Below are 24,629 nucleotides of genomic sequence, written 5' to 3' on the forward strand. Positions count from 1 at the left end.
TAATGGAAATAATAAAGCACAGTCAGAACAAGTCTTCCCCATCTGGTTCAATGTTACTGGTTCTTGGGTTCAGTGGAAAACATTTCTCCTTCCCTCTTGGAAAAGGAAACCTGATGCAATTCCCCCAACCTTTTCTTTTTCAGACTTCTGGCATATATTGGCTTTTTAAGAGCACTCTCCTTTCAAGAGGATCAAAGGATTTCATGTGCTTATTTTGGGTGGGGGAAAGAACTGACAACCAGAGATCTCAGCTTGAGACTGCTCACATACCAGGAGAAAATACTGCATTTATACAGCAAGTCTTGTTCTGAAGAAGACCATCATATACTAACTTAATAAAGAACCTCAAATGTAGCCATCTCTGAAGTAGAGGCTGGCAATGGGTACTAAGTACATGGCCCAACAATATTCTTATAAACTGCAACCAGCCAGTAGTATGGGCAATATGCTCATGCATACAGTGTAAATTAGGAGTAGATCCATTTAAGCCAATGGAGTTTCATCATTGCCACCTCAGCATAAATAAAATACTCCCATTGATTGACAAAGGCAAAAATTTCATTGGGAATAGAACTGTGCCCCAAAAACTCACAACAAAAAATAATAATCTTGCTTAATTACAAGCTATTTTTGTCAAATACAGCCAGTGCACTAGTTAGAAAGGAAAGATGAAGGGGTATTAACAAGGAGACAAATCAGATTACTTTTCTTTTCTAAGTGGCCTATAACTGAAAAGCAGTTTGACCAATTTCCTCCAGACTTTCTATAAACAATCTCCTTTGCCTTCAGAGAAATATGGCAATATTCAAGCCAAACCATTTTTCCAAGCCAAAGTTACCAGGAGGCTAAAATAGGCTTTATATTGGAAGTGACTGCAGCCATAGCTATGGAGAAGTAATTGTCCCTCCCACTTCCCCCCTTAACTATGGTATTCCAATAAGAGTTTATTGAATTGGATGCTTCATTTATGGAGGAAAAAAGCTTAACATATCTTCCATTGCTGATGCCTGAATATATTTATAAAAGCCTTGAAAAAGAATGGAAAAAAAATCTGTCCTTCCCCTACCGCCAAACAGCTGAATGGCTCAGCTGAATATGAAGTGTTACTCTATACAAATTAACTCAAAAAAGGTGACTGGAGCTTAGAAGTAATTTAGCTTGCTGTAAAAAGCATTTTCTTGTTTGAACCATGGCATGAAAAATAGTTAAATTGCAATCTAAATAAATAACGTGAAAAAAGGTTACACTCTGTAGAGAAAACGATCTGTACCGTATTCCTTCAAACTTTTCTGTTTTGAAATGGCTTGAAACATCTCATATTCCATCTGCCTGAGAAAGGCTGACTAAAATTTTACTCATCCACTAAAAGACTGAACTGTCACAAAGTGATGGATGGCTTTTCTGTAGAGCATTTGAACACCATAAACTCCAAGTGCTCTTGATTAAAGGGTGACATACTCATTAGGGCATGGCTACACTTGCAGATGTAGAGCACTTTGAGTTAAACCAGCCTTCGTAGAGCACAGTAGGGAAGGCGCTGCAGTCTGTCCACACTGACAGCTTCAAGCGCACTGGCATGGCCACAGTTGCGGCACTTGCAGCGGCACTGGGCGTAGTGCATTATGGGCAACTATCCCAGCATGCAAATGACTGCTACATGCTTTTCAAAGGGGGGTGGAGTGTAAGAGGGAGTATGTTGTGTGGATGTGGGGGGAGAGAGTGGGTTTTGGGGAGAGCACGTCAGCATGCTGTCTTGTAAGTTCAGACAGCAGCAGAACCCCCCCTTGTCCCCCCCTCACTCACACAACATTCCACACTAATGGTTGCTTTATCTCAGAGCAGATAAGCATGCCGGCTGTCAGAAACGGAGCTTTCAAAGGGCATATCTGCATTCCTACAGTGATTCAAAAACAATGACAAGCGTGGCCACTTGACTTAAGGGGATTATGGGACATTTCCGGAGGCTGATCAGAGCGCAGTAATGCAACACCTTGTCCACACTCCAGCAGGGGTACAGCAAATGTTATTCCATTCGCCGAGGTGGAGTACCAGCTGGGCTGTAGCCAGAGTCAGAGCGCTTTATGTACCTTACCAGTGTGGACTGGTAGTGAGCTAGTGTGCCCAGGGGCTCCTTTATTGCGCTGTAACTTGCAAGTATAGCCAAGCCCTTAGCGTCCCATCAATGACTGAGCTTCAAATCACTAACATTCACCTACACTGGTACTTTCAGTCACAAAATACTTGACCAACATGTATAAAATACTGAATTACTTTAGTCACTCAGATGGAAGTATAAAATACACTAAAGCAAAGCTCTATTAAACTGCATAAGAGTTTGAATTTAAAATTAAAAATGCAGCCAAAGAGAATAAGATTTTAATTACATTTGTAGTCCTCAGTCTCTCAAAACCTAAAGGAAAAAGAGCCAGCAATTTCATGACACAAGAAATCCCTTTTCACTGGTACAGCTTATTTAAAAAAAATAAAACAAACTTGAATTGACTTTGAAAGTTTAATAATTAAAAAAACAAAAAAAACCTAAACACATGAACAGACTGACGAGCTTTAATAGAAGCTTTGGTTTCTTCTCCATAGAGTTTAAATGGAAAAATACATTTGACATCTAAAAACTTTCAAGCACTATGCTGAACAAAGTTCTTATAACTTACAGATATTTTAAGAAAACATTTTCTAGGAGGGAAAAGCCTCAATAAAATGTAATTGGGAAGCAACTGTGGATAGCTTTCCCACAATCCCAGGAAAGCTTGATTCAATTTGCATTTGCCACAACCCTCCCTTCAGCTTAAATGACCGCAAAAGATCTCTCACTTTTAGATTTCATTTGGTGGGTTGGGACTATTTCTTGTTTATAACATTTGACAGTTTTTTTATTACAAAAATTGTAACTCAGAAGCAAATACAGGAGCTGAATAGCATACTAAAGAAGCTCTGCAGTAGGAAACTTGGGACATGTAGAATGAAAAAAGTAAAGTATATGTTACAACATACATTACCATGAGTTTCAGAGTAGCAGCCGTGTTAGTCTGTATTCGCAAAAAGAAAAGGAGTACTGGTGGCACCTTAGAGACTAACAAATTTATTAGAGCATAAGCTTTCGTGAGCTACAGCTCACTTCATCGGATGCATTTGGTGGAAAAAACAGAGGAGAGATTTATATACACACACACACACAGAGAACATGAAACAATGGGTTTATCATACACACTGTAAGGAGAGTGATCACTTAAGATAAGCCATCACCAGCAGCAGGGGGGGGAAGGAGGAAAACCTTTCATGGTGACAAGCAAGGTAGGCTAATTCCAGCAGTTAACAAGAATATCAGAGGAACAGTGGGGGGTGGGGTGGGAGGGAGAAATACAATGGGGAAATAGTTTTACTTTGTGTAATGACCCATCCATTCCCAGTCTCTATTCAAGCCTAAGTTAATTGTATCCAGTTTGCAAATTAATTCCAATTCAGCAGTCTCTCGTTGGAGTCTGTTTTTGAAGCTTTTTTGTTGAAGGATAGCCACTCTAAGATCTGTGATCGAGTGACCAGAGAGATTGAAGTGTTCTCCAACTGGTTTTTGAATGTTATAATTCTTGACGTCTGATTTGTGTCCATTCATTCTTTTACGTAGAGACTGTCCAGTTTGGCCAATGTACATGGCAGAGGGGCATTGCTGGCACATGATGGCATATATCACATTGGTAGATGCGCAGGTGAACGAGCCTCTGATAGTGTGGCTGATGTGATTAGGCCCTATGATGGTATCCCCTGAATAGATATGTGGACAGAGTTGGCAACGGGCTTTGTTGCAAGGATAGGTTCCTGGGTTAGTGGTTCTGTTGTGTGGTGTGTGGTTGCTGGTGAGTATTTGCTTCAGATTGGGGGGCTGTCTGTAAGCAAGGACTGGTCTGTCTCCCAAGATCTGAGAGAGCGATGGCTCGTCCTTCAGGATAGGTTGTAGATCCTTGATGATGCGTTGGAGAGGTTTTAGTTGGGGGCTGAAGGTGATGGCTAGTGGCGTTCTGTTGTTTTCTTTGTTGGGCCTGTCCTGTAGTAGGTGACTTCTGGGTACTCTTCTGGCTCTGTCAATCTGTTTCTTCACTTCAGCAGGTGGGTATTGTAGTTGTAGGAATGCATGATAGAGATCTTGTAGGTGTTTATCTCTGTCTGAGGGGTTGGAGCAAATGCGGTTATATCGTAGCGCTTGGCTGTAGACAATGGATCGAGTCGTATGATCTGGATGAAAGCTAGAGGCATGTAGGTAGGAATAGCGGTCAGTAGGTTTCCGATATAGGGTGGTGTTTATGTGACCATCGCTTATTAGCACCGTAGTGTCCAGGAAGTGGATCTCTTTTGTGTGGACTTGTCCAGGCTGAGGTTGATGGTGGGATGGAAACTGTTGAAATCATGGTGGAATTCCTCAAGAGCTTCTTTTCCATGGGTCCAGATGATGAAGATGTCATCAATGTAGCGCAAGTAGAGTAGGGGCATTAGGGGACGAGAGCTGAGGAAGCGTTGTTCTAAGTCAGCCATAAAAATGTTGGCATACTGTGGGGCCATGCGGGTACCCATCGCAGTGCCGCTGATTTGAAGGTATACATTGTCACCAAATGTGAAATAGTTATGGGTCAGGACAAAGTCACAAAGTTCTGCCACCAGGTTAGCCGTGACAGTATCGGGGATACTGTTCCTGACGGCTCGTAGTCCATCTTTGTGTGGAATGTTGGTGTAGAGGGCTTCTACATCCATAGTGGCTAGGATGGTGTTTTTAGGAAGATCACCAATGGACTGTAGTTTCCTCAGGAAATCGGTGGTGTCTCGAAGATAGCTGGGAGTCCTGGTAACGAAGGGCCTGAGGAGGGAGTCTACATAGCCAGACAATCCTGCTGTCAGGGTGCCAATGCCTGAGATGATGGGGCGTCCATACCACTCGATCCATTGTCTACAGCCAAGCGCTACGATATAACCGCATTTGCTCCAACCCCTCAGACAGAGACAAACACCTACAAGATCTCTATCATGCATTCCTACAACTACAATACCCACCTGCTGAAGTGAAGAAACAGATTGACAGAGCCAGAAGAGTACCCAGAAGTCACCTACTACAGGACAGGCCCAACAAAGAAAACAACAGAACGCCACTAGCCATCACCTTCAGCCCCCAACTAAAACCTCTCCAACGCATCATCAAGGATCTACAACCTATCCTGAAGGACAAGCCATCGCTCTCTCAGATCTTGGGAGACAGACCAGTCCTTGCTTACAGACAGCCCCCCAATCTGAAGCAAATACTCACCAGCAACCACACACCACACAACAGAACCACTAACCCAGGAACCTATCCTTGCAACAAAGCCCGTTGCCAACTCTGTCCACATATCTATTCAGGGGATACCATCATAGGGCCTAATCACATCAGCCACACTATCAGAGGCTCATTCACCTGCGCATCTACCAATGTGATATATGCCATCATGTGCCAGCAATGCCCCTCTGCCATGTACATTGGCCAAACTGGACAGTCTCTACGTAAAAGAATGAATGGACACAAATCAGACGTCAAGAATTATAACATTCAAAAACCAGTTGGAGAACACTTCAATCTCTCTGGTCACTCGATCACAGATCTTAGAGTGGCTATCCTTCAACAAAAAAGCTTCAAAAACAGACTCCAACGAGAGACTGCTGAATTGGAATTAATTTGCAAACTGGATACAATTAACTTAGGCTTGAATAGAGACTGGGAATGGATGAGTCATTACACAAAGTAAAACTATTTCCCCATGGTATTTCTCCCTCCCACCCCACCCCCCACTGTTCCTCTGATATTCTTGTTAACTGCTGGAATTAGCCTACCTTGCTTGTCACCATGAAAGGTTTTCCTCCTTTCCCCCCCCTGCTGCTGGTGATGGCTTATCTTAAGTGATCACTCTCCTTACAGTGTGTATGATAAACCCATTGTTTCATGTTCTCTGTGTGTGTGTATATAAATCTCTCCTCTGTTTTTTCCACCAAATGCATCCGATGAAGTGAGCTGTAGCTCACGAAAGCTTATGCTCTAATAAATTTGTTAGTCTCTAAGGTGCCACCAGTACTCCTTTTCTTATTACCATGAGTAAGACTGAGCCCAGTAAACAGAGAATAGTTAGGGTTCTTTGAAGAAAATATAATTTCTCCTGAACTATTACATTTTAAAAATAAAAGCATAAGGAGTCATCTTAGTGATTAAAAATTATTCAATTAATAAATTAGGACTGAATGTTAACATTTATCTGTCTGTATGTTTCTGTGAACAAAAAACAACTTTCATTGTTCTAGTCTAATCAAGGACTTAGAGGGTAAATTCCATAACAAAACTGTTTACATCTATCATTTTACATATTGCAGTTCTTTTAAGAAAACAAGGTACAGGAAGAAAAGGAGGATCACAAATTGTTGGTGGAATGTCAATGTCATAACAGTTCTCAGAGGGGATATCAAATAATGGATTGCAACCAAGGAAGGAGAAGAGAGAGAACACTAACTCTAATATCGTAGTCCATCTGCCTGCTAAAAAGCTTTATGTAAGATAACAGTAGAGAGATAAGGAAAGAGAAAGCAGAAGAGTATTGATTATTAGGACTGGCTAGAAAACAAAAAAATCAATGTCACGAAAATCTGAGGTTTTGACATATGTTTAGTTCCAATGCAGAATGAAAATGGAGACCTGTGTTGAAATTTTTCATCAAGAGAGCAAGCCACCTCATAGTAGCCAATAGCCAGGTGACTAGGGCATTTATTGGGAATGTGAGAATCTCTCTCTCCCCTCCTCCCCCACTTTCCTCCTGGACCTAAGAAACCTTCCCAACAAATGTTTGGTCAAAACCACTATTTCCCCCCCAAAATATCTGTGTTTCAACTAAATCATATTTTTTGACAGAAAAAGCCACGTTAATTTTTTCAACCAGTTCTCTTGATTATACCCTTCCTGAAATCAGCAACCAATTAGTCTCCAGTAGCAACTGCTATATACATCTTACCAAATTCCTATGAGAGCACATGGACTCATGGACCTTGAGCTAGTGTCCAAACTTAACCTCTTCCATGATTTTAGCTTAACTAGTAATTCAATTACAATAAAACAACATGACACACAGGCCCTTTCCTACCTTACCAGTTTTTTAGGCTTTCCTTCTGTCCTAGCTCCCTTTTCACTCTAGCAAGACGGACACTCCCACCCATTTCCTGTCCCGCTGGGAGCTAACTGTACCCCCTGCCAACATGACTCAGCGGTAACTGCAGTAAATCTTAATGCAGAGTTTTAGCATTAGATCCTAGGGTAGTTTAGCTTACATCTACATCGCAAAACCCCCCACAAACTATCAAAAAAAACCAAAATGGCATTAAGTCTCAGAACCTGGATCAATTGACATGGGCTTGTGCTACGAGGCTAAAAATATCAGTGTAGATGTTCCCTCTCAGGCTGGAGTACAGGTTCTGAAACCCGGTGAGGGGGTGGCTCTCAGAGCCTGAACTCCAGCCCAAGCTATTTTTAGCCCTGTAGCATGGGCCTGAGTTAGTTGATCTGAGCTCTGAGACTCAATAATGCGGTGGATTTTTTGCAGTTTAAACATACCCTAAGAAGTAGATTCCGTCATTCCTGCACAGGAACAAACACTGCAACACCCATCAGATGCCCAAAACATCCTCCACCATCCCCATCACCCCAAAATCAATTGTGACATATGAAGCATTTCATTCTTAAAGCAATTTACAAAAAAACAAAAACCCTTGACTTCCACATCATATACTAATTCTTCTGACTGACAAGTAACACAACCTTCAAAAGAGCTTGCCAAAGGTGCACCACATCAGGGATGAATAACTCTATCAGATACCCACAAGATACTTGTAAGAGGACAATAAAAGGAACTTCACATCCATTTTTATATTTTCTAATTTTAGATTACGTAAAGAAAGCTTGTGTTATTGGGAGGGAGAGTCTTTCTGTACGTTCACCAAATATTGTAACCTCCCCTTCCGTACCTTGTAAACTCACAAAGGAAAGTAGGCCTTAAGCCAGGCTTCTCTTCTCCAAGTAGCATGGAGACCGAACTCAGCAAAACTGTACTCTACTTCAGGAGACCTAAATTTTCCAGCATAATGAGTAAGTTGCTAAGTGAACAGAAATAGACACCAGGCAAATTCTAGTTTAGAAGAGAACAGAGTCACACAAGCATCTGTTGTGAACTACTTTGCTTCCTTTGTATGATCAAATGCCACTTTGGGTCTGTTTTCTGATAATATCTCCAGGTTATGCTGTTTTAATAAGATGTAAGGCTTGAGGAGCAATAAAATGCACCTCAATATTTTTGGTTGAGTCTGAAGAACTGCCACATATCCTGAAAACAGCTAGACAGTCCTGGTTTTTGAATATGTTTTGCATCCTGATTGCCTCTTTTGCAGGACATAAAAAAAGATAGCTGTGAAAAGACTGGCTGTTCCATTGCATCAGAACTAGTGAAATATTTGTACCAGTTTCAAGAGTGCAGGTGAGAGACAATCAAGGGATTTTGGGAAAGGTTTTATAGGATCTTGTAAGAAAGCACCTACAATAAAATATTTAGCATGTCAATTAAAAAAAAATGTGAGGATATGTTCAGATTGTGAATCAGAGCATTTACAGCTATAAAGACAATGGATCTAGACAGCTCCCAAACTGGGACCTTTAAAAAATGTTGTAGTTCCTAGCTATTGTATACTATATAAAAATAGTGGCTACTTCAAATTCTGTTCTTATGTAATACAGTACACTATTTTGGGGATTGAGAACAATTTTGAATTAAAAAAACTGGTAAATCCCAAGTTGATTTGATATGGCAGAAATATGAATAAGCCAATTCCTTTTGTGAATACATAGTTATTAAACTTACAGCTAAAGCTTATGTTATGCAGTGATAAAGGACACTGTAGCCACTTGACATTGTGTAACCTGGATGCATGCAGGCCAGACTTACCTGGAGGAGGGGAGAATTGGGTCATGGCTCACTACAAAGTGCAAATCAATGCACCACTGCCCTCCTTTTTAAAGAGTAGATAGGAGTATGGGTAAAGGGGACAAAAGGGCAGGCAGTTGTGGGTGCAGCAAATGAAGTTTACAGGAGAGTATCGCTTTGTCTTCCCACTTCAACCCAGACTCCCCATCAGGATGTTTAATTTACCGGAGGGTAATTAATTTACAATTGAGAGCTAAACTAACAGTTTATCTTCATTTATTCAGTCCAGAACTATCAACTGAAGACACACCTTGGTAGACTCAGAACATTTCTAACTCTAACTTTAAAAGATGAGCTAAATTTGGCCTGAACATTCTGAGTGTCTAGACATGTAACTGTTTTCATCCCATCCCATTTTAATGTTTAGTTTATTGTGCTGTGAGGACACTATACAACTCACTTCAGTTAGAAGCAGCTATGGTAATACATATTGAATACTGCTACCTATTGTTAGAAACCAACATATTTGAAAATTGAAGATATTACTGTTCGGCATGAGCACTGATATAAACTGTATGACTACCATGCAGTGTATTAATTACTGTGCTAGTCTCTGCAGGGACTTTCAGAGAGCTGTCTGAGGACCTGGCCCCCCTTTCTCCCCCTTCCAAAACTATGTTAACTTTTCCGCATGGTTTTACTTTCTCAAAGACAGGGAAACTGTGTAAGCGGTTTCCCCAACTGCTCAGTAGTGCCAGAGATATGTGATTAGCACCCTGATTGCTCCATAGTTAGCAGTGTCATAAGTAGACAGTCACTATCAAGGTGGGAAATTAAACAATTTATCTAATTTGAAATTGTCCCACATTGAAAGATTTATCCCTCAGGACTGCAGATATTATTTAAGTGATGGCATTTAAACAAAACTCAAAGTTTTACATAGTTCATGCATCAGGAAAGTGTGCATGTGGGAGCTTGGGGAATTCTCTGCATAATATTTTCTCTCTTTGATGAAAATTGGTGAAATATGATGCACATATGAGACACCAAACAGTTTCCCCCCCCCCATTAATATGAAGGCAAAGATACATAGGATTTGCCATGGAAAGAAACCAATAATTCAGCTAGCTTGGGATCCTGTCTCTGGCCTATAATGCCTCAGAGGAAGATTTAAAAAGATCCACAAAATGTTTCCCATCCATTGTACAATACTATGGCAAGTGGGGAGAAAATTTCTTCCTGAATGCAGCTGACAGTTCATGCCCTGGAACAAGAGGACAGAAAGCCTTTGTAAAAATTTTCATAGCAATGTAACTACAGATATTTGGTCTTTTTGCCAATACTTATCCATTTTTCATAAAAACTATTTATTTTTATCTGTCCTAAATTTCTATTTAACAGAATGTTTCCTTTTTATTATGGGACAACAGAAATGGGATTGACTAACTGGCCTCCACTATATTATTAGCTTATAATTTTGTCACCATTTCTTAAAAACTCTGTTCTTTATATTCATTTTATTATTAGTTTTTCCTTATAATTGTCCAATAATTCTTTATCTCCAGAGAACAGAGAGCCACTCCTGCAGATAATTTAGCACCTGTAAATATACATGGAATGTAATCACTAAATGAATAACCCAATGGACAAGTCTCTGCTTTGCTTGCTTCTTAATACAAACCATTACATTCAAAACCCTGTTAATCTATAAAATTAAATTTTCTATTAACTTCTGTACCCCAACATTAACATGTTTATATAATGTCTATCACTTTTCTGAAGCAAAAACTGAAATGCTATCCAGTGCAAGCTTGTAACACATACTGAAAAGAGTGTAAAAGAGCAGTTCAGATGTATAAAGCTGCAATATCTAGATAAATATTCATGTTATTCCTAATTGTGTCTTGTTTACCTTGACCATTTTAAACAGTTAATTTGATTCTAACATCACATCTTAAGTGAGCTATCTTGCTAATGTTTGAATCAAATTTTCTATACAGTATCACTGTTGTATCTCCTCTTATACTTTTTTCAAAATCAAATAATTCTAGTACAGTATTATCTCCTTCTGACAGAAACATCCAATCCTTGTCCTTTTCTGAGTCTCTTGTATTTTTGTTATACATCATGAAATTAAGTGCAGCAGTTGCTAGATCCTGCATAGATTTTTAAAAGATGTTGCATGCCCATTAGCTAAAGTAAATTATTTTAAACCTTATGCTGGGAGAAAGGGAGAAGAAAGAGGGTGAAAAATCTGACACCAATTTACTGAGATCCATAGTAAAATCAATACACACGTGCTATGATGTAGAAGAAGGGTGGGAGCACATCTGTGTTTACTCTGAATCTCAAATCAAATCACATGGGGTGGGGGGTAGCATTTCTCTGGGATTGGCATAGGTTGATTTGGAAATACACATACTTTTGTGATTACAGATACTCTAAATCCTTCAATATGTGACAAACGTCAAGCAAATCAATTTTTAGACCTCCTAGCCTTAATAGTCTCCCTTTTAAAATGACTAGTTTTAAAAAGGATTCTCTTTTTATAAAGCTGAATTAAAACATGTATATTATAATCTTGGTGAGATGATATTATGAATATTACTGAGAAATGTTTGTTAATTGTGTGTTATAAACAATCTTCCTTTCACCAAGGATGTGGAGGTATGCTGTTTCTTTAAGAGATTGGATGGATTATACATCAACAAATATCTAAGAACAGTCCTTCTCATTTCTGGACCTAGGAAATAAAGCTAGTCTTTGGGAGAGCAATAAAAGAACTTGCTGGAATTTAATACTCAAATTTAATATTTAGCTGTTCGCTGTCTGCTTTGTTGCAACACCTAACTTTTCAAGGTGTTCCAGGGCCTTACCTTGACTAGGATTTAAAGGTGTGATGACAGAGTATGTTAGCTAGCTCAATCTAACTAATATTGTCTAAAACTCTAGCTAAAACAAGGTAATTTGTGCTAAACTGGTTGAGTTAAAGCCCAGTGAAAGCCTAGGCTTTACTTCAAAAGGTCCTTGAGGCTTTTGATACTAATGAGGTGATGTATCTCCTCCATACTTCCTTCCTTGTGGACAGATGTGAATGTGATTGAATTTCAAAGAGGGAAGTTGAATTCCTCATCCCAGCAGCCTGTAGCAGTAACTAGCTAACCAACATCCCCAATATTGCCACTACATCCAGTAAGACAGATATTTAAATTGACTTAAGCAGATTTGAGTTAACATCCCATGGGAACACTTCATATCTTCCAGAAGGTATTGCTTCAGGCTGCCTGCAGATTGAGGGCTTGTCTACACTTAAAACAATACAGTGGCAAAGCTGCAGCTGCACCATTGTAGCACTTCAGTGTAGACACTGTGTGCAATGATGGGAGGGTAATTCCACTGGCATAGATTGCATTGGCACTTTTCCGAGAGATGGTAGCTAGGTCAGCAGAAGAATTCTTCTGTCGATGATCTACACAGGAGCTTGGGTCAGCTTAACTATGTAGATTGGGATGTGGATTTTTCATACCAGAGTGACGTAGCTGGGTTGACCTATCTTACTGGCATAGACTAGGCCTGAGATAGACATTGCTTCATCAGTTATCTTAACAACCTTAACAGTTACAGAAAATGCAAGTTATAACCTCTAGAGAAGTGGTTCTTAACCTGGGGTGCACGCACCTCCTGGGGGTGCGAGATGCCCTTTCTGGGGTTGCGAGACATGCTAGATGTTTTTAGAAGGTAAATCATCAAACAAATTAAGCACTGGCACGTAAGTACAACTACTTTGTTTAATCAAACCTATGTACATTTTTTAACGATTACTGTTATATACAAACAGGTTTAAAGAATTGACCTACTTCAACGATTTTTGATAAGGGATGCGAGAACATATTTTGATTTTTTTATAAGGGGTGCGAGAACATATTTTGAGGACCAAAAGGGTGTAGGCTACAGTAAAGGTTAAGAACCACTACACTAGAGCATAATGATATGACCATTTTTGGGGTTTTTTTAATCAACAACTACATAACTATTTACACACTCACATGATCATATTATTTCTGGTTCCCTAATCACTATCATGGCAATGGGTTCTTCAGAAACGTGCTTTTTTTTGTTTCTTTTAAATTTCCAAGTATAGAAGAGAACTGTTATTTTTATCACAACAAATCTTATATAAAACAATGTTACACTAATTAGAATAAGTTTGGAGACCTTAACTTTTTTGAGCTCCTTTAATTTAAATGAGTGATTAATTTTTAGTTGCCTAGTGGGAACTTATTACAATGCAGCATGCTGTAAGGGGTATTCAACCAGAACATGATAGCTATGGTGGTGGCCCTCACTACTTCTGTAGTTAAGGATAGTTCAACTTTTCCTCTATAATCTTATTTTTAAGGGAATTAAAGTCAGCTTGAATATGAAATTTTTTAGAACAAAATTACATTAAAATTTGATAGTTTCCTATTTACAGTGAGGGTATTTTTATGGCTTTGAGAAAACAGCCATAAAATATCATATTTGGTAAATGGATTAGGGCCCAATTCTGTTCCATTGAAGTCAGAGGGACAGCAGCCACAGTGGAGCAGGCTCTCGGTACATAATGGTAATTCATATATATGTATTTTTAAAGGCCCTGATATTGAGGTTTAGAAAATATGACTGTCTATCAGATACCTAATTTGATGAACATGAACAATATTTTGTGTTTTATCTTGGGGTTTAATCTCTTTGATTGTTTGGGTGAGGCAACCCTTTAGTAAGGGAATGATATTGTCATTTTGACTTGTATATGTTTTAATACTATTGTACGACTCCTAGTTACTTTTGTTATAGGCACTTGACATATTAAATAAAATAAAGTGTTTATTACATGACTAATTATATAAAAACAAGGAGGTTCCCATTAACTACGTTCACTGTTTGAGACAAACATATCAAGTCACTTATGTAACCAATTCTTAAATGCCATTGAAACATTGGAAAAAACAGTTTGCAAAATGAAGATTAAAATAAACTATATCAAGACTTACTACAACGTTAAAAATAGAAAGAGAAACTACATATGCTGATGCATAGAGGGGGGGAAAAAGGGCAGGAAAGCTCTGCCATGAAATTTTATGAAGGGTTTTCTATGTATCCAAAGCATAGGACAAACTGTAGTTTAAAAGCAAAGCATTTATTTAAAACTCACCTTATTGTATGTTACTATACCTGGAGCAGCCTTTCAAACTAATGGTCCACCACAACCCTTCCATATGATAATATTTAGCACTTAAATAGCACTTTCCATTGGTTACCTGCACTGTCACATTTTGCCTTTTAGCTTGTTAGCTCTTCACAGCAGGCATTCCGTTCTTTGTTTTCTGATTAGCAAATACATCCTGCTGTACAATGCATCATATAGTTTTGTGTACAATAGACTTAGAAGTCTATCCCCCAGACATAGGTGCCCAAGTCCCACTTTTAGGTGCAACTGTGATCCAAAAAACTCCTGTTCAGCAGCCGCCCAACCCTGCAGGTGACTAAACTTACTCTGCACCTAAGCCTTTTCAGTAAGAGTGCCCTAATCACCTGTTTCTGCTTCTGAGCATGTACACTGCTGCCTCACACTGGATGTCCAGAGGCTTACCTCCCACTTAATCCCCAGCGCAACTCCACCTAATCCACTAGCATACTCAAAGGCTGCCTAACTCCACACAAGATGGCCAACGACGGGAGGAGGCCCTCCCTTATAACCTTTAGCCCAGTGGTTAGAGTACTTACCTGAGATGTGGGAGACCCCTATTCAAATCTCCTGCTCTACCTGATGAGGAGGGATATGAACACTGATCTACCATCTCTCAGGGTTAAGGAGACCTCCTCCTATAGGCTGTTTTGTGTGCAGTTAGGCAGGCACCTAAGCTGCTCAGAGCACACAAGGGCTCCCATTGGTTCTGATGGAGCTGAAACAACGTGAGCAACAGTGGAAATCCTTTTAGCAAAAAAAATCCTCTTTTAGACAATCCCTAAATGAATGGGTGCTATATCAATCAATAATAAAAGCAATAGTTTTCTACTGATTTCCATCTCTACTTCATATGCACATTAATCCTCAATATTGAAAATACTGAACTCCAGCAAGACTGAAGTATTTTTCAATGGAACAACAGTATGGGAGGAATAATTGTGTAAGACTAATGAAAGTGATGTAATCAAACTGCAATCATGCTCTCCTGTAAATTCATTTTAAATTCTGCATTTGGTAAATACAGGCATTATTTCCAAAAGGGCTGTGTCTCTTATTGCAGACATGACTGAAGAGCATTATGTGCTGTGGCCTTCCAAAACAAACATGACTCAATACCTTTCACAAACAGTGAACGATATTTTGTTGTTCATGTTTGTGAGACACAGATGAACTAAAGGTAAGTTCTCAATGTATACACTAAGTCATGTGTTAGGTAAATACAGTCCAAGTCCAATACAGAGCTGCACTGATACATAGCAAGAAACCTGGTCCTTCTTCCAGGATGCACAAGAGCACACAAATCTTCCCATTAACCAATTATTTTACCAGGCAAAGATGATAAAAAAAATTTATAAACAAAACTTCATTTGCTCTCATTGCTTTCCTTACTCCCTTTTTTTGTTTGAAATCTATATTTCAACCATACTAACATTCTTCCCAGTTCAAGCACTGTAGTAGCTACTACTCTAAAGCATGCAAAGGGAAAATAAGGCTTGTGGGGCACCACAAAAACAGTTTTTGTTTAACTTCATGGAGACGGACCCACAGATGTGGGAAAAAGTGCAGACTAAGCATTAAATGTGAAATACACCTACAGTGACAAGGCCAAGCACAAGGTCTTGGGCTGCAATAATTATTTACACAATTTCAAAAAGTGTGCTGGGTGCTTTAAAAAGATATAAGAAGGTACTTCCTTACCCTAAGAGCTTGCAATCTAAAGCCCCAATCTTGCAGACATTTACATAAGTGTGTAACGTATGTATTGACTATAATTTGCTGATTTAAACTGGGGAATGTTAACTCTATTTTTCTCCATCTGTTCCATAGTGTCTATTTCTTTAGAAGAAAAAAACATTCCATATTAGTCATATGTCTCAATGATATGCTTAGCATGCAGAGTTTTAAAAAATAAGGTCAAAAGAGGTTAACTTGGAAACTGAATGGTATGAAGAGTACTAAGCCTTCTCACAAAACTTGTTTTAAAATTGGATTGTATAAAAGGTGTATCTACCTATCAGACTGTTGGACAGGTGAATCTCATTCAGTTAAGTTTTAAAAAGTCCCACAATTACCAGCTAGTACAGAAAGGTTTACAATGTTTGTGGATAAACTAGTCACTGACTGGCTGAGCTACTTTATCAGAGGGATACTCATGAAGTAGAGTTAGAGCTGGTTGATGACTGGCTGCATTATGATTAGATTAGAGACTGGATTTATTAAGCGTTTCATCTTGTCAGAAATCAGTTTATGCATGAATATGTTGGTAGCTGTGTAACTAAAAACTGTAGGAATTTATGGGGTACAGGTAGAAAAAGTAATTGCTGAAGAACATGCCAAATGATGAGCGTTTCTAACTCTAAAAACCAACTTCATTTCTATGTTTCTGTTTTAAAAGCCCTGCATCAGGGTGTCTCTTCTTCTGTCGAAGGTATAGAGAATATGGCATTCTCTACAGCTAGTCAACACCATGTGTCTGTCTGATGGCCAGAGAACCAATACACTGACAGCAGATTTTCTTCATTCCAGAGGGTTAAGTATGTTTCAGGTTGAGCCTAAGCTCCTGAGCTCAGTTGTGACTTTTTGGAACAGACCCTGCACCATTGAAGTCAATAGAATATTTTTATATATAGTACTTCATCCACTTTGTAGAGAAATTACTTCATCCACCAGTGCAATGCAGCCACCTCAAGGGAGGAATGCAAAAGCTGTTTAGTACAAAATACTACAACCCAATTTAGAGCAGGAAATGAAGGATTTTTTTACTTTACTAGCAGCTGTCTATTGACACAGAATATATCTCAACCATAAAAATAGATTTTCTTATAAACAAGTCATATAAAATATACACTTCGCCCTACCATCCTTGAACATCCAGACTGCTAGCCACAACAACCCTTGAAAATGGTTGTCAAATGTGATAATGGTTGGCAATAATTTTTAACATTATTTTAGCTGGCAGCCAGTGTTACAAACAACAGTGGGCCAAAAACCTCTTATTGATAATACCTCAGAAGGGGAAAGGAAGATCTGTAAATGTCACAAGCTGAACTCATGGGAGTTGCAGAGATGCTGTCCAGCTGAGGGAGGGCTTATTGTCATACAGAGAAGAACAAGGATGGTGATCTTCAAGTTACAGGGTCAGAGGATTTGCTGGGAATTCCAGAGATATCAATCATTGAGGATCTATACTATACACAAACAAAGCCTACAGAGATTCAACTTTTCAATATTCACATGTAAAGAAAGATTTACATTCATATGTAAATGCTCCATTGGCCCCATTCCTCATTTGGTAGGCATATCTCAAGAGAGGCATGAACTATACTACACTATGTAATAACTCTGCAGTGAAGACACCTAACTCCTCTTGTGCTAGTTTAACTCAAGTGAGAGCAGCCCACCCTGTGAAATAACACTCAAGATGCAAAGAGTAATTGTATTAGCAACTGATGTATTGGGCTAATTCAACATGTAGCCCAACAGGCCATTTTGAGTTAAAAGCACCATCATACTTAAGAGATTTGTACGTGGTGGAACACAAGGAAGGGCTAATTATATGAATTATATTGGGCTGAACACAAGTCCTTGAGCATAGTACAGGATTCTGGGTTTGCAGCAATCACGCCTAAATGTAACTTCTCCAAAGCAGGGTCTGATTGGGAGTTCTAACACGTTTACAACACCTTTTAGTGACCTAGATGCATATAAAGTGGTTTTTAAACATGCCTTTATTGCACCTATGTGAGGCTATATCCCTTAAACTATAGCTACAATACACAGTCAACCCAGGTGATTACGATCTGGCTTAGCCTAGCTCAGGTTTGAGCATTTCCATTGCAAAACCCCATTTGCACTTCCGTGTCCTCCGTTTCTGCACTCACCCATGTGTATTGGGGGGCATATCCCTTGGTTTTTTGCGCCGAGATGCTCTAGGGTTGGATGAGAACAGGTCTCAAACTGCTTGACAAAGGAGCCCAGTGTCATCAATGGGGAAACGGAGGCACAAAGGTGCCACGGCTACCCAGGAGGCTAGTGGCAGAGGCAGGAACAGAGCCTAGCTCTAGAGTCCTGATCCAGTGCTCAGCCTGCTAGGCCACGCTGCCTCACGCAGGCGGATGGGGCTCAAGGGCACCAGTGGGTGGGAGCGCCCCGCCTAGAGCACGTGGCGGTGGCCGGCGGGTCAGGGCACTGGAAGATGCAGGCTCGGGCACGGGGAATACGCTCAGGCCCCGGGAGGGGGGAGGGGGGAATGATCCCCGCACATGCGCACTCCTCCCGTCCCTCCCCCGCACATGCGCACTCCTCCCTCGCCCGTCCTCACCAACCGCACCACCGCTAGCTGGGGGCCGCTCGCCGCCGCCGGCACCTTCTTCTTCTTGCTGGGGCCGCTGCCGTTGCCCGGGCTCGCCGGACGCTTCTTGCTGCGGGCCGCTGCCCCTGGCACCAGACTGGCCATTCCCCCCTCCTCCACCTCCACCGGGCCGGATCCGGCTGCCCGCCCCTCCCCGCGGGCGCGCGCGCGCGCAGCCAACTGGCGGCGGACTGATTTCGCTCCCTAGCCGCGGCGCCAGGGCCCGGTTTAGCTGCTGCGCATGCGCGGCTCCCTCCGCCCCTTTGCGCGGGTCGATGGGGGCGGGGCCGGCGGCAGTAGCGCGTGCGGGTGGAATTGCGGGAGCCTCCGGCTCCGAGGTGCCCTGTGGCAGCTCCCCCCTCGGGGCGCCCAGGTTTTCATTTTAGAGGCGGCCTGGGCCGGGGGCAGGACCAGAGGTCTGTGGGAGGAAATGCAAGGCCCCGAGAGCCCTTTGGCGTGGACCTGGTGGCCTCAGGGCAGGTCTTCGCTCAGTGAAGAGGCTACTTTGTGGACTGGAGAGCGTCTCCCATCAGTGTAGTTAATCCACCTCCAGCAGCAGCACTAGCTACGTCTGTGGGAGAAGCCCTTCCCTCACCCTAGTGCGGGACTGACCTCACTTGGGGTTAGGTTGGTATAAGTGGCTCACTCAGAGGTATGGATCTTTTACACCCCGAGTGACCTAATTACAGTGATGTAAATTTAGACCTGGCCTCAGTATTTCACTCCTAGTCCAGGAGGACTGTTTTTAGGGGTAGGAGGTATCCACAAAATGTGCCCAGTCCCGTGTTCACCCTATCAGAAGCAAATACTGAATGGTTGGTGAATCGGGGGCCAGATTCTACACAAAGAGCTGCATAACCCTGTATGTTCACTGGAAATGCACTGGGAGTAAAGGAAAATAAAGTCTGGCTCCAACAGTGATTTAAAAACCTATTTGCCATGGAGTTGTACCTGTACTGGTCCCAGGGTATTAGAGAGACAAGATGAGTGAGGAAATATATTGGACTAACTTCTATTGGTGGAAGAGACAAGCTTTCTCTTCTTCAGCTCATACATGGGTAAGCTTGGAAGCTTGTCTCTTTCACCACAGAAGTTGGCCCATCAGCAGATATTGTCTCATCACCCACCTTGTCTCATTTAAAAACCCTGAAATTCTTTAGGCTTAATTTCTAGTTAATGTAGTATGAAATGGCTGTACAGGAAATTTGTTCCTTGTCAAATCTTTAAATGAAAAGAGCAGTAAGATTAGCTTGAAAATCTTCTGTTTGCAAACCTGAGGAAGCAGAATGGTTTAGTCAGGACTTAATTTGAGCAAAGTCATGCTGTTTTGGCTACCAGGTACTGCCATCTTGTTCTCCACAATTTCTCTCTCTTAAATGAAAGCCTTCTGTTGTTATGATTGTAAAGAAAGCTTTCAAAATCTGATCCAGGTATAACTGATGCAGCAATATCTGCCTTCGTTTGCAGGGATACTGAAACAAGCTCTAGGAGGTTCCAGTTGTCCCATTCAGCTTAATAGGTGGTTAATTAAGGGCTTGTCTAGATTATTAATTTACTTATCAGTGCAATTACACTGGTGTAAATTACCCTAACCTTGAGAAGACCTCAGGTGCCCCCTGATGATGATTTAATTTGAAAGGCTGGGTGGTTTTGTGATTAACAGCACGTCTACACTGACAAAAGGCTTGTCTACATTGGCAATTTACAGATCTGCAACTTTCTTGCTCAGAAGTGTGAAAAATCACCCCCTGAGCGCAGCAAATTTCAGTACTGTAAAGCACCAGTGTAGACAGTGCACCAGTGCTGGGAGCCACGCCCCTTGTGGAGGTGGTGAGCTCTCCTAGCCCCACGACCACACAAGCCACATTAAAGTGCTGCTGCAGCAGCACTTTCGCATTGCCAGTGTAGACTAGCCCAAAGTTACGGCACCAGCAGTAACAGCGCCGTTCAGAGAGCACAGAAGGAAAACTGCTGTTGTGTGTTCACGTTAGCAGTGGTATTCAGAGTGGTGCACTCTGGGCAGCTATCCCACAGAGCAAGTCTTTCTCTTTTGCCGCTGAGACTTGTGGGAAGGCGGAGGGGCTTGCGGGGCATCCTGGGTCCTGTCCCAATGCCCCATGATGCACTACTTCACATCCCAGCAATCCCCGTGCTTAGGTCCGCGTTTGGCACCATCTTTCAGCGGTTTGTGTACTGCACGCCCTGCTTCTTTCGGGCTGCAGGAATGGATCTGGAACTGCTGACCAGTACGCTGCTCACTCTGACCAACACATCAGTGGAGTTATTCCTTAAACTACAAAGGCAAAAAGAGTGCGACATTGATCTCACCACGTGTAGTAGCTACGACAAGAGATTGCTTGTGGCATTCACGGAGTGCTAACCAGAGCTGAACACTGCTTTTGGGGTTGGGGAAACAAGCACTGAGTGGTTGGATCACATCGTGATGCACCTCTGGGATGACGAGTAGTGGCTGCAGAACTTTTGCATGAGGAAAGCTACATTCATGGAACTATGTGATGAGCTTGCCCCAGCCCTGCAACACAAGGACACGATAATGAGAGCTGCCGTCTCACTGGAGAAGTGTGTGGCAATTGCACTGTGGAAGCTGGCTAGTCTAGACTGCTACCGATCAGTCACTAACAAGTTCGGAGTGGGAAAGTCGACCGTTGGAGTCATGTTTCAGAGTAGCAGCCGTGTTAGTTTGTATTCGCAAAAAGAAAAGGAGTACTTATGGCACCCTAGAGACTAACAAATTTATTTGAGCATAAGCTTTCGTGAGCTACAGCTCACTTCATCGGATGCATTCGGTGGAAAATACAGTGGGGAGACTTATATGCACACACAGAGAACATGAAACAATGGGTTTTATCAGACACACGGTATGGAGAGGTTTCAGAGTAGCAGCCGTGTTAGTCTGTATTCGCAAAAAGAAAAGGAGTACTTGTGGCACCTTAGAGACTCCTTTTCTTTTTACTATAAGGAGAGTGATCACTTAAGATGAGCCACCACCAGCGGGGGGGGGGGGAGGGAGGAAAACCTTTCATGGTGACAAGCAAGGTGGGCCATTTCCAGCAGTTAACAAGAACATCTGAGGAACAGTGGGGGGTGGGGTGGGGGAGTTGCCAATTCTGTCCATATATCTATTCAGGGGACACCATCATATGGCCTAATCACATCAGCCACACTATCAGAGGCTCGTTCACCTGCGCATCTACCAATGTGATATATGCCATCATGTGCCAGCAATGCCACTCTGCCGCGTACATTGGTCAAACTGGAAAATCTCTACATAAAAGAATAAATGGACACAAATCAGACGTCAAGAATTATAACATTCAAAAACCAGTCAGAGAACACTTGAGTCTCTCTGGTCACTCGCTTACAGACCTGAAAGTGGCTATCCTTCAACAAAAAAACTTTAAAAACAGACTCCAGCGAGAGACTGCTGAATTGGAATTAATTTGCAAACTGGATACAATTAACTTAGGCTTGAATAGAGACTGGGAGTGAATGAGTCATTACACAAAGTAAAACTATTTCCCCATGTTATTTCTTTCCCCCACCCCACCCCACCCCCCACTGTTCCTCAGATGTTCTTGTTAACTGCTGGAAATGGCCCACCTTGCTTGTCACCATGAAAGGTTTTCCTCCTTCTTCCCCCCACTCCTGCTGGTGATGGCTCATCTTAAGTGATCACTCTCCTTACAGTGTGTATGCTAAAACCCATGGTTTCATGTTCTCTGTGTGTGTATATAAATCTCCCCACTGTATTTTCCACCGAATGCAAGCGTTGGAGTCATGTTGATGGAAGTGTGCAGGACCATTAATTGCATCCTGCCCCGAAGGATCGTGACTCTGGGCAATGTGCGTGACATTGTGGATCGCTTTGCACAAATGGGCTTCCCTAATTGCGGAGGGGTGATAGATGGCACGCACATTCCAATTCTGGCACCAGACCACCTAGCTACCAAGTACTTTAATCGCAAGGGGTATTTCTCAATGGTTCTCCAGGCACTTAGGGATCACTGTGGGCGTTTCACAGACATTAACGCAGGCTGGTCTGGAAAGGTGCATGACGCATGCATCTTTCAGAAAAGTGGCCTGTTCAAAAGCTGCAAGCAGAGACTTTCCTCCCGGACCAGAAGATCACTGTAGGGGAAGTTGAAAAGCCCATTGTGATCCTGGGAGACTCTGCCTTAATGCTGTGGCTTATGAAGCCATACATGGGGCAACTTGACAGCAGCATGGAGCGGTTCAACAACAGGCTGAACAAGTGCAGAATGACTGTGGAGTGTGTATTTGGCCCATTTAAAAGCCCACTGGCGATGCCTCTATGGGAAGCTGAACCTGGCCGATGACAATATTCCTATGCTTATAGCTGTGTGTTGTACGCTCCATAATATTTGTGAAGGGAAGGGTGAAAGCTTCAATCAGGGCTGGACTGCAGAGGCTCAGTGCCTTGAGGCTGAGTTTGAACAGCCAGAGACCAGGGCTATTAGAAGGGCACAGGGCAGGGCCATAAGGATCAGGGATGCCTTGAGGCAGCAAGTTGAAGCTGAAAGCCACTAATATTTGTTGCTATGCTCAGGATTGCAGTGCTTGTAGGAGGTGATTGGTGCACATGATGTAAGAAGGGGCTTAACATAATTGTATGTTGCTTTGCAGTGGTCTTTTTGCTTTTACTTAATAGAATAATGATTGCTTTCAAATCAACACAATCCTTTTGTTAAAAGGTAACTGGAGGAGAGAGTCAAATGAAAAAATACATCAGGGAGCGGGATGGGGGAAGGGAAGGTCTCAAGAGGAGGAGGAGTCCCGGGATGACTACAGATTGTGTATGTCGAGGGATCATATCCAACCTTCTCCTTTGGAGTACAATGTTGTGGGTGCTGTACTTCAGCAGGGCCAAATTGCAGAGGGATGGATGTTGAGAGCAGTGGGTAGTGGGAGTCCACACTGCTGAACTGTGAGAAGGGAGGAGTGGAATGCTGCAGGTAGAGAGTGGAGCCAGGAGATTGATAACAGAGTGTTGGCGGTGTGTGTGGGGAGCATGGGAAAGAGTTTTGCGACAGCAGGGGTTTTGCAGGGGAGGGCGGGTGTGGAGCTACTCCATTTGAAGAGCTAGTATCGCCTGGAGTGTGTGTGCACTTGGCACTCCATAACATTTAAGAGCCGCTCCGTGGCTTCTTTCTGGTGTGTCGTGTTCTCCTTTCAGTCCCTCTTCTTGCTGTCCCACCACTCCTTCAATTCCTATTTCTTCGTGGCGGAGTGCATCATAAGCTCACGGAGAAAGTCCTCCGTAGTTCTTGGCTGCTTTTTAATTCTGCGCAGCCGTTGTGCCACTGATAACAAAGAGGGAGGCTGGGCTCCCAAGGTCATCTCTGCGAAGTTTAAATGCAACATTTAACAGAATCAGTATTGTTTGCAACACAGACTACACTGATTCAGTGCTTTAAAACACAGCCAGTAATCACACACCTGTCACTAACTGGCTGACCCCAGGCAAGCACACATGAGCCACAAGACCCCCAAAATGGTGAATAGCCACAGGGGCAGGGTAAATCACTCTTCCCTGACCCTGCTGTACACTGGGCATGTGGCGCTTGGGGAGAGCCAGCACCCTGGGGAGGCCTGATAATCCTTCCTCTCCCCACACTTTCCACAGAAAGTGATCATTATGAAAGATATCTTGTTGCTGAGGGTGAGCAGGGAATCAAGGTAGGGTCTTCTCCAAGCCTGCGGCTTCCTTCCCAGCCCCTATGTGGCTCACCTGTGTGCAGCAATGATCCCTCCCTGCCCCTGTGATGGCATAGTGGCATGGGAAAGTTACTGTTAATGGGGCAAGAAACAAAGCAGCTCTGTTGAGGAACCTGCGGCAGTGGATTGCCCAGTATCTCCATGAGAATTTCCTGGAGATCTCCAAGGGAGATTCCCGTGAAGTGAGGGAGTCTATCAACAGCCTGTTCCACCACTCAGATTAGGCATGTGGCGGGAGACAAGCCTGCTTTGTGCAGCCTTCCTGCACCCAACAACTCGCTTCAGCAATTCCCACAATCAGATCCAC

At 42.2% G+C, this 24,629-nt stretch overlaps 1 protein-coding gene across 10 annotated transcripts in view; it reads right to left on the reverse strand.

The window, feature by feature from the left end:
• Positions 1-18,821, reverse strand: part of INO80C (INO80 complex subunit C) — a 40,898-nt gene extending 22,077 nt beyond the window's left edge. For 2 of the 10 annotated variants that reach the window (XR_006279155.1, XM_043508606.1), the window contains exon 1: positions 18,536-18,821. Coding sequence is in view for 8 of the 10 variants with exons in the window: in XM_043508606.1 (XP_043364541.1) it covers positions 18,536-18,670 (135 nt within the window). In the remaining 2 variants the exon portion in view is untranslated. Of the gene's footprint in view, positions 1-17,220; positions 17,365-18,535 lie in introns of those variants that run through there. The other 8 variants (XM_043508603.1, XM_043508600.1, XM_043508602.1 and 5 more) reach the window with 8 other exon arrangements.
• Between the last annotated feature and the right edge of the window lie 5,808 nt (positions 18,822-24,629).

Source organism: Dermochelys coriacea, chromosome 2 (genome assembly GCF_009764565.3).
Source record: "Dermochelys coriacea isolate rDerCor1 chromosome 2, rDerCor1.pri.v4, whole genome shotgun sequence".
Classification (NCBI taxonomy): domain Eukaryota; kingdom Metazoa; phylum Chordata; order Testudines; family Dermochelyidae; genus Dermochelys; species Dermochelys coriacea.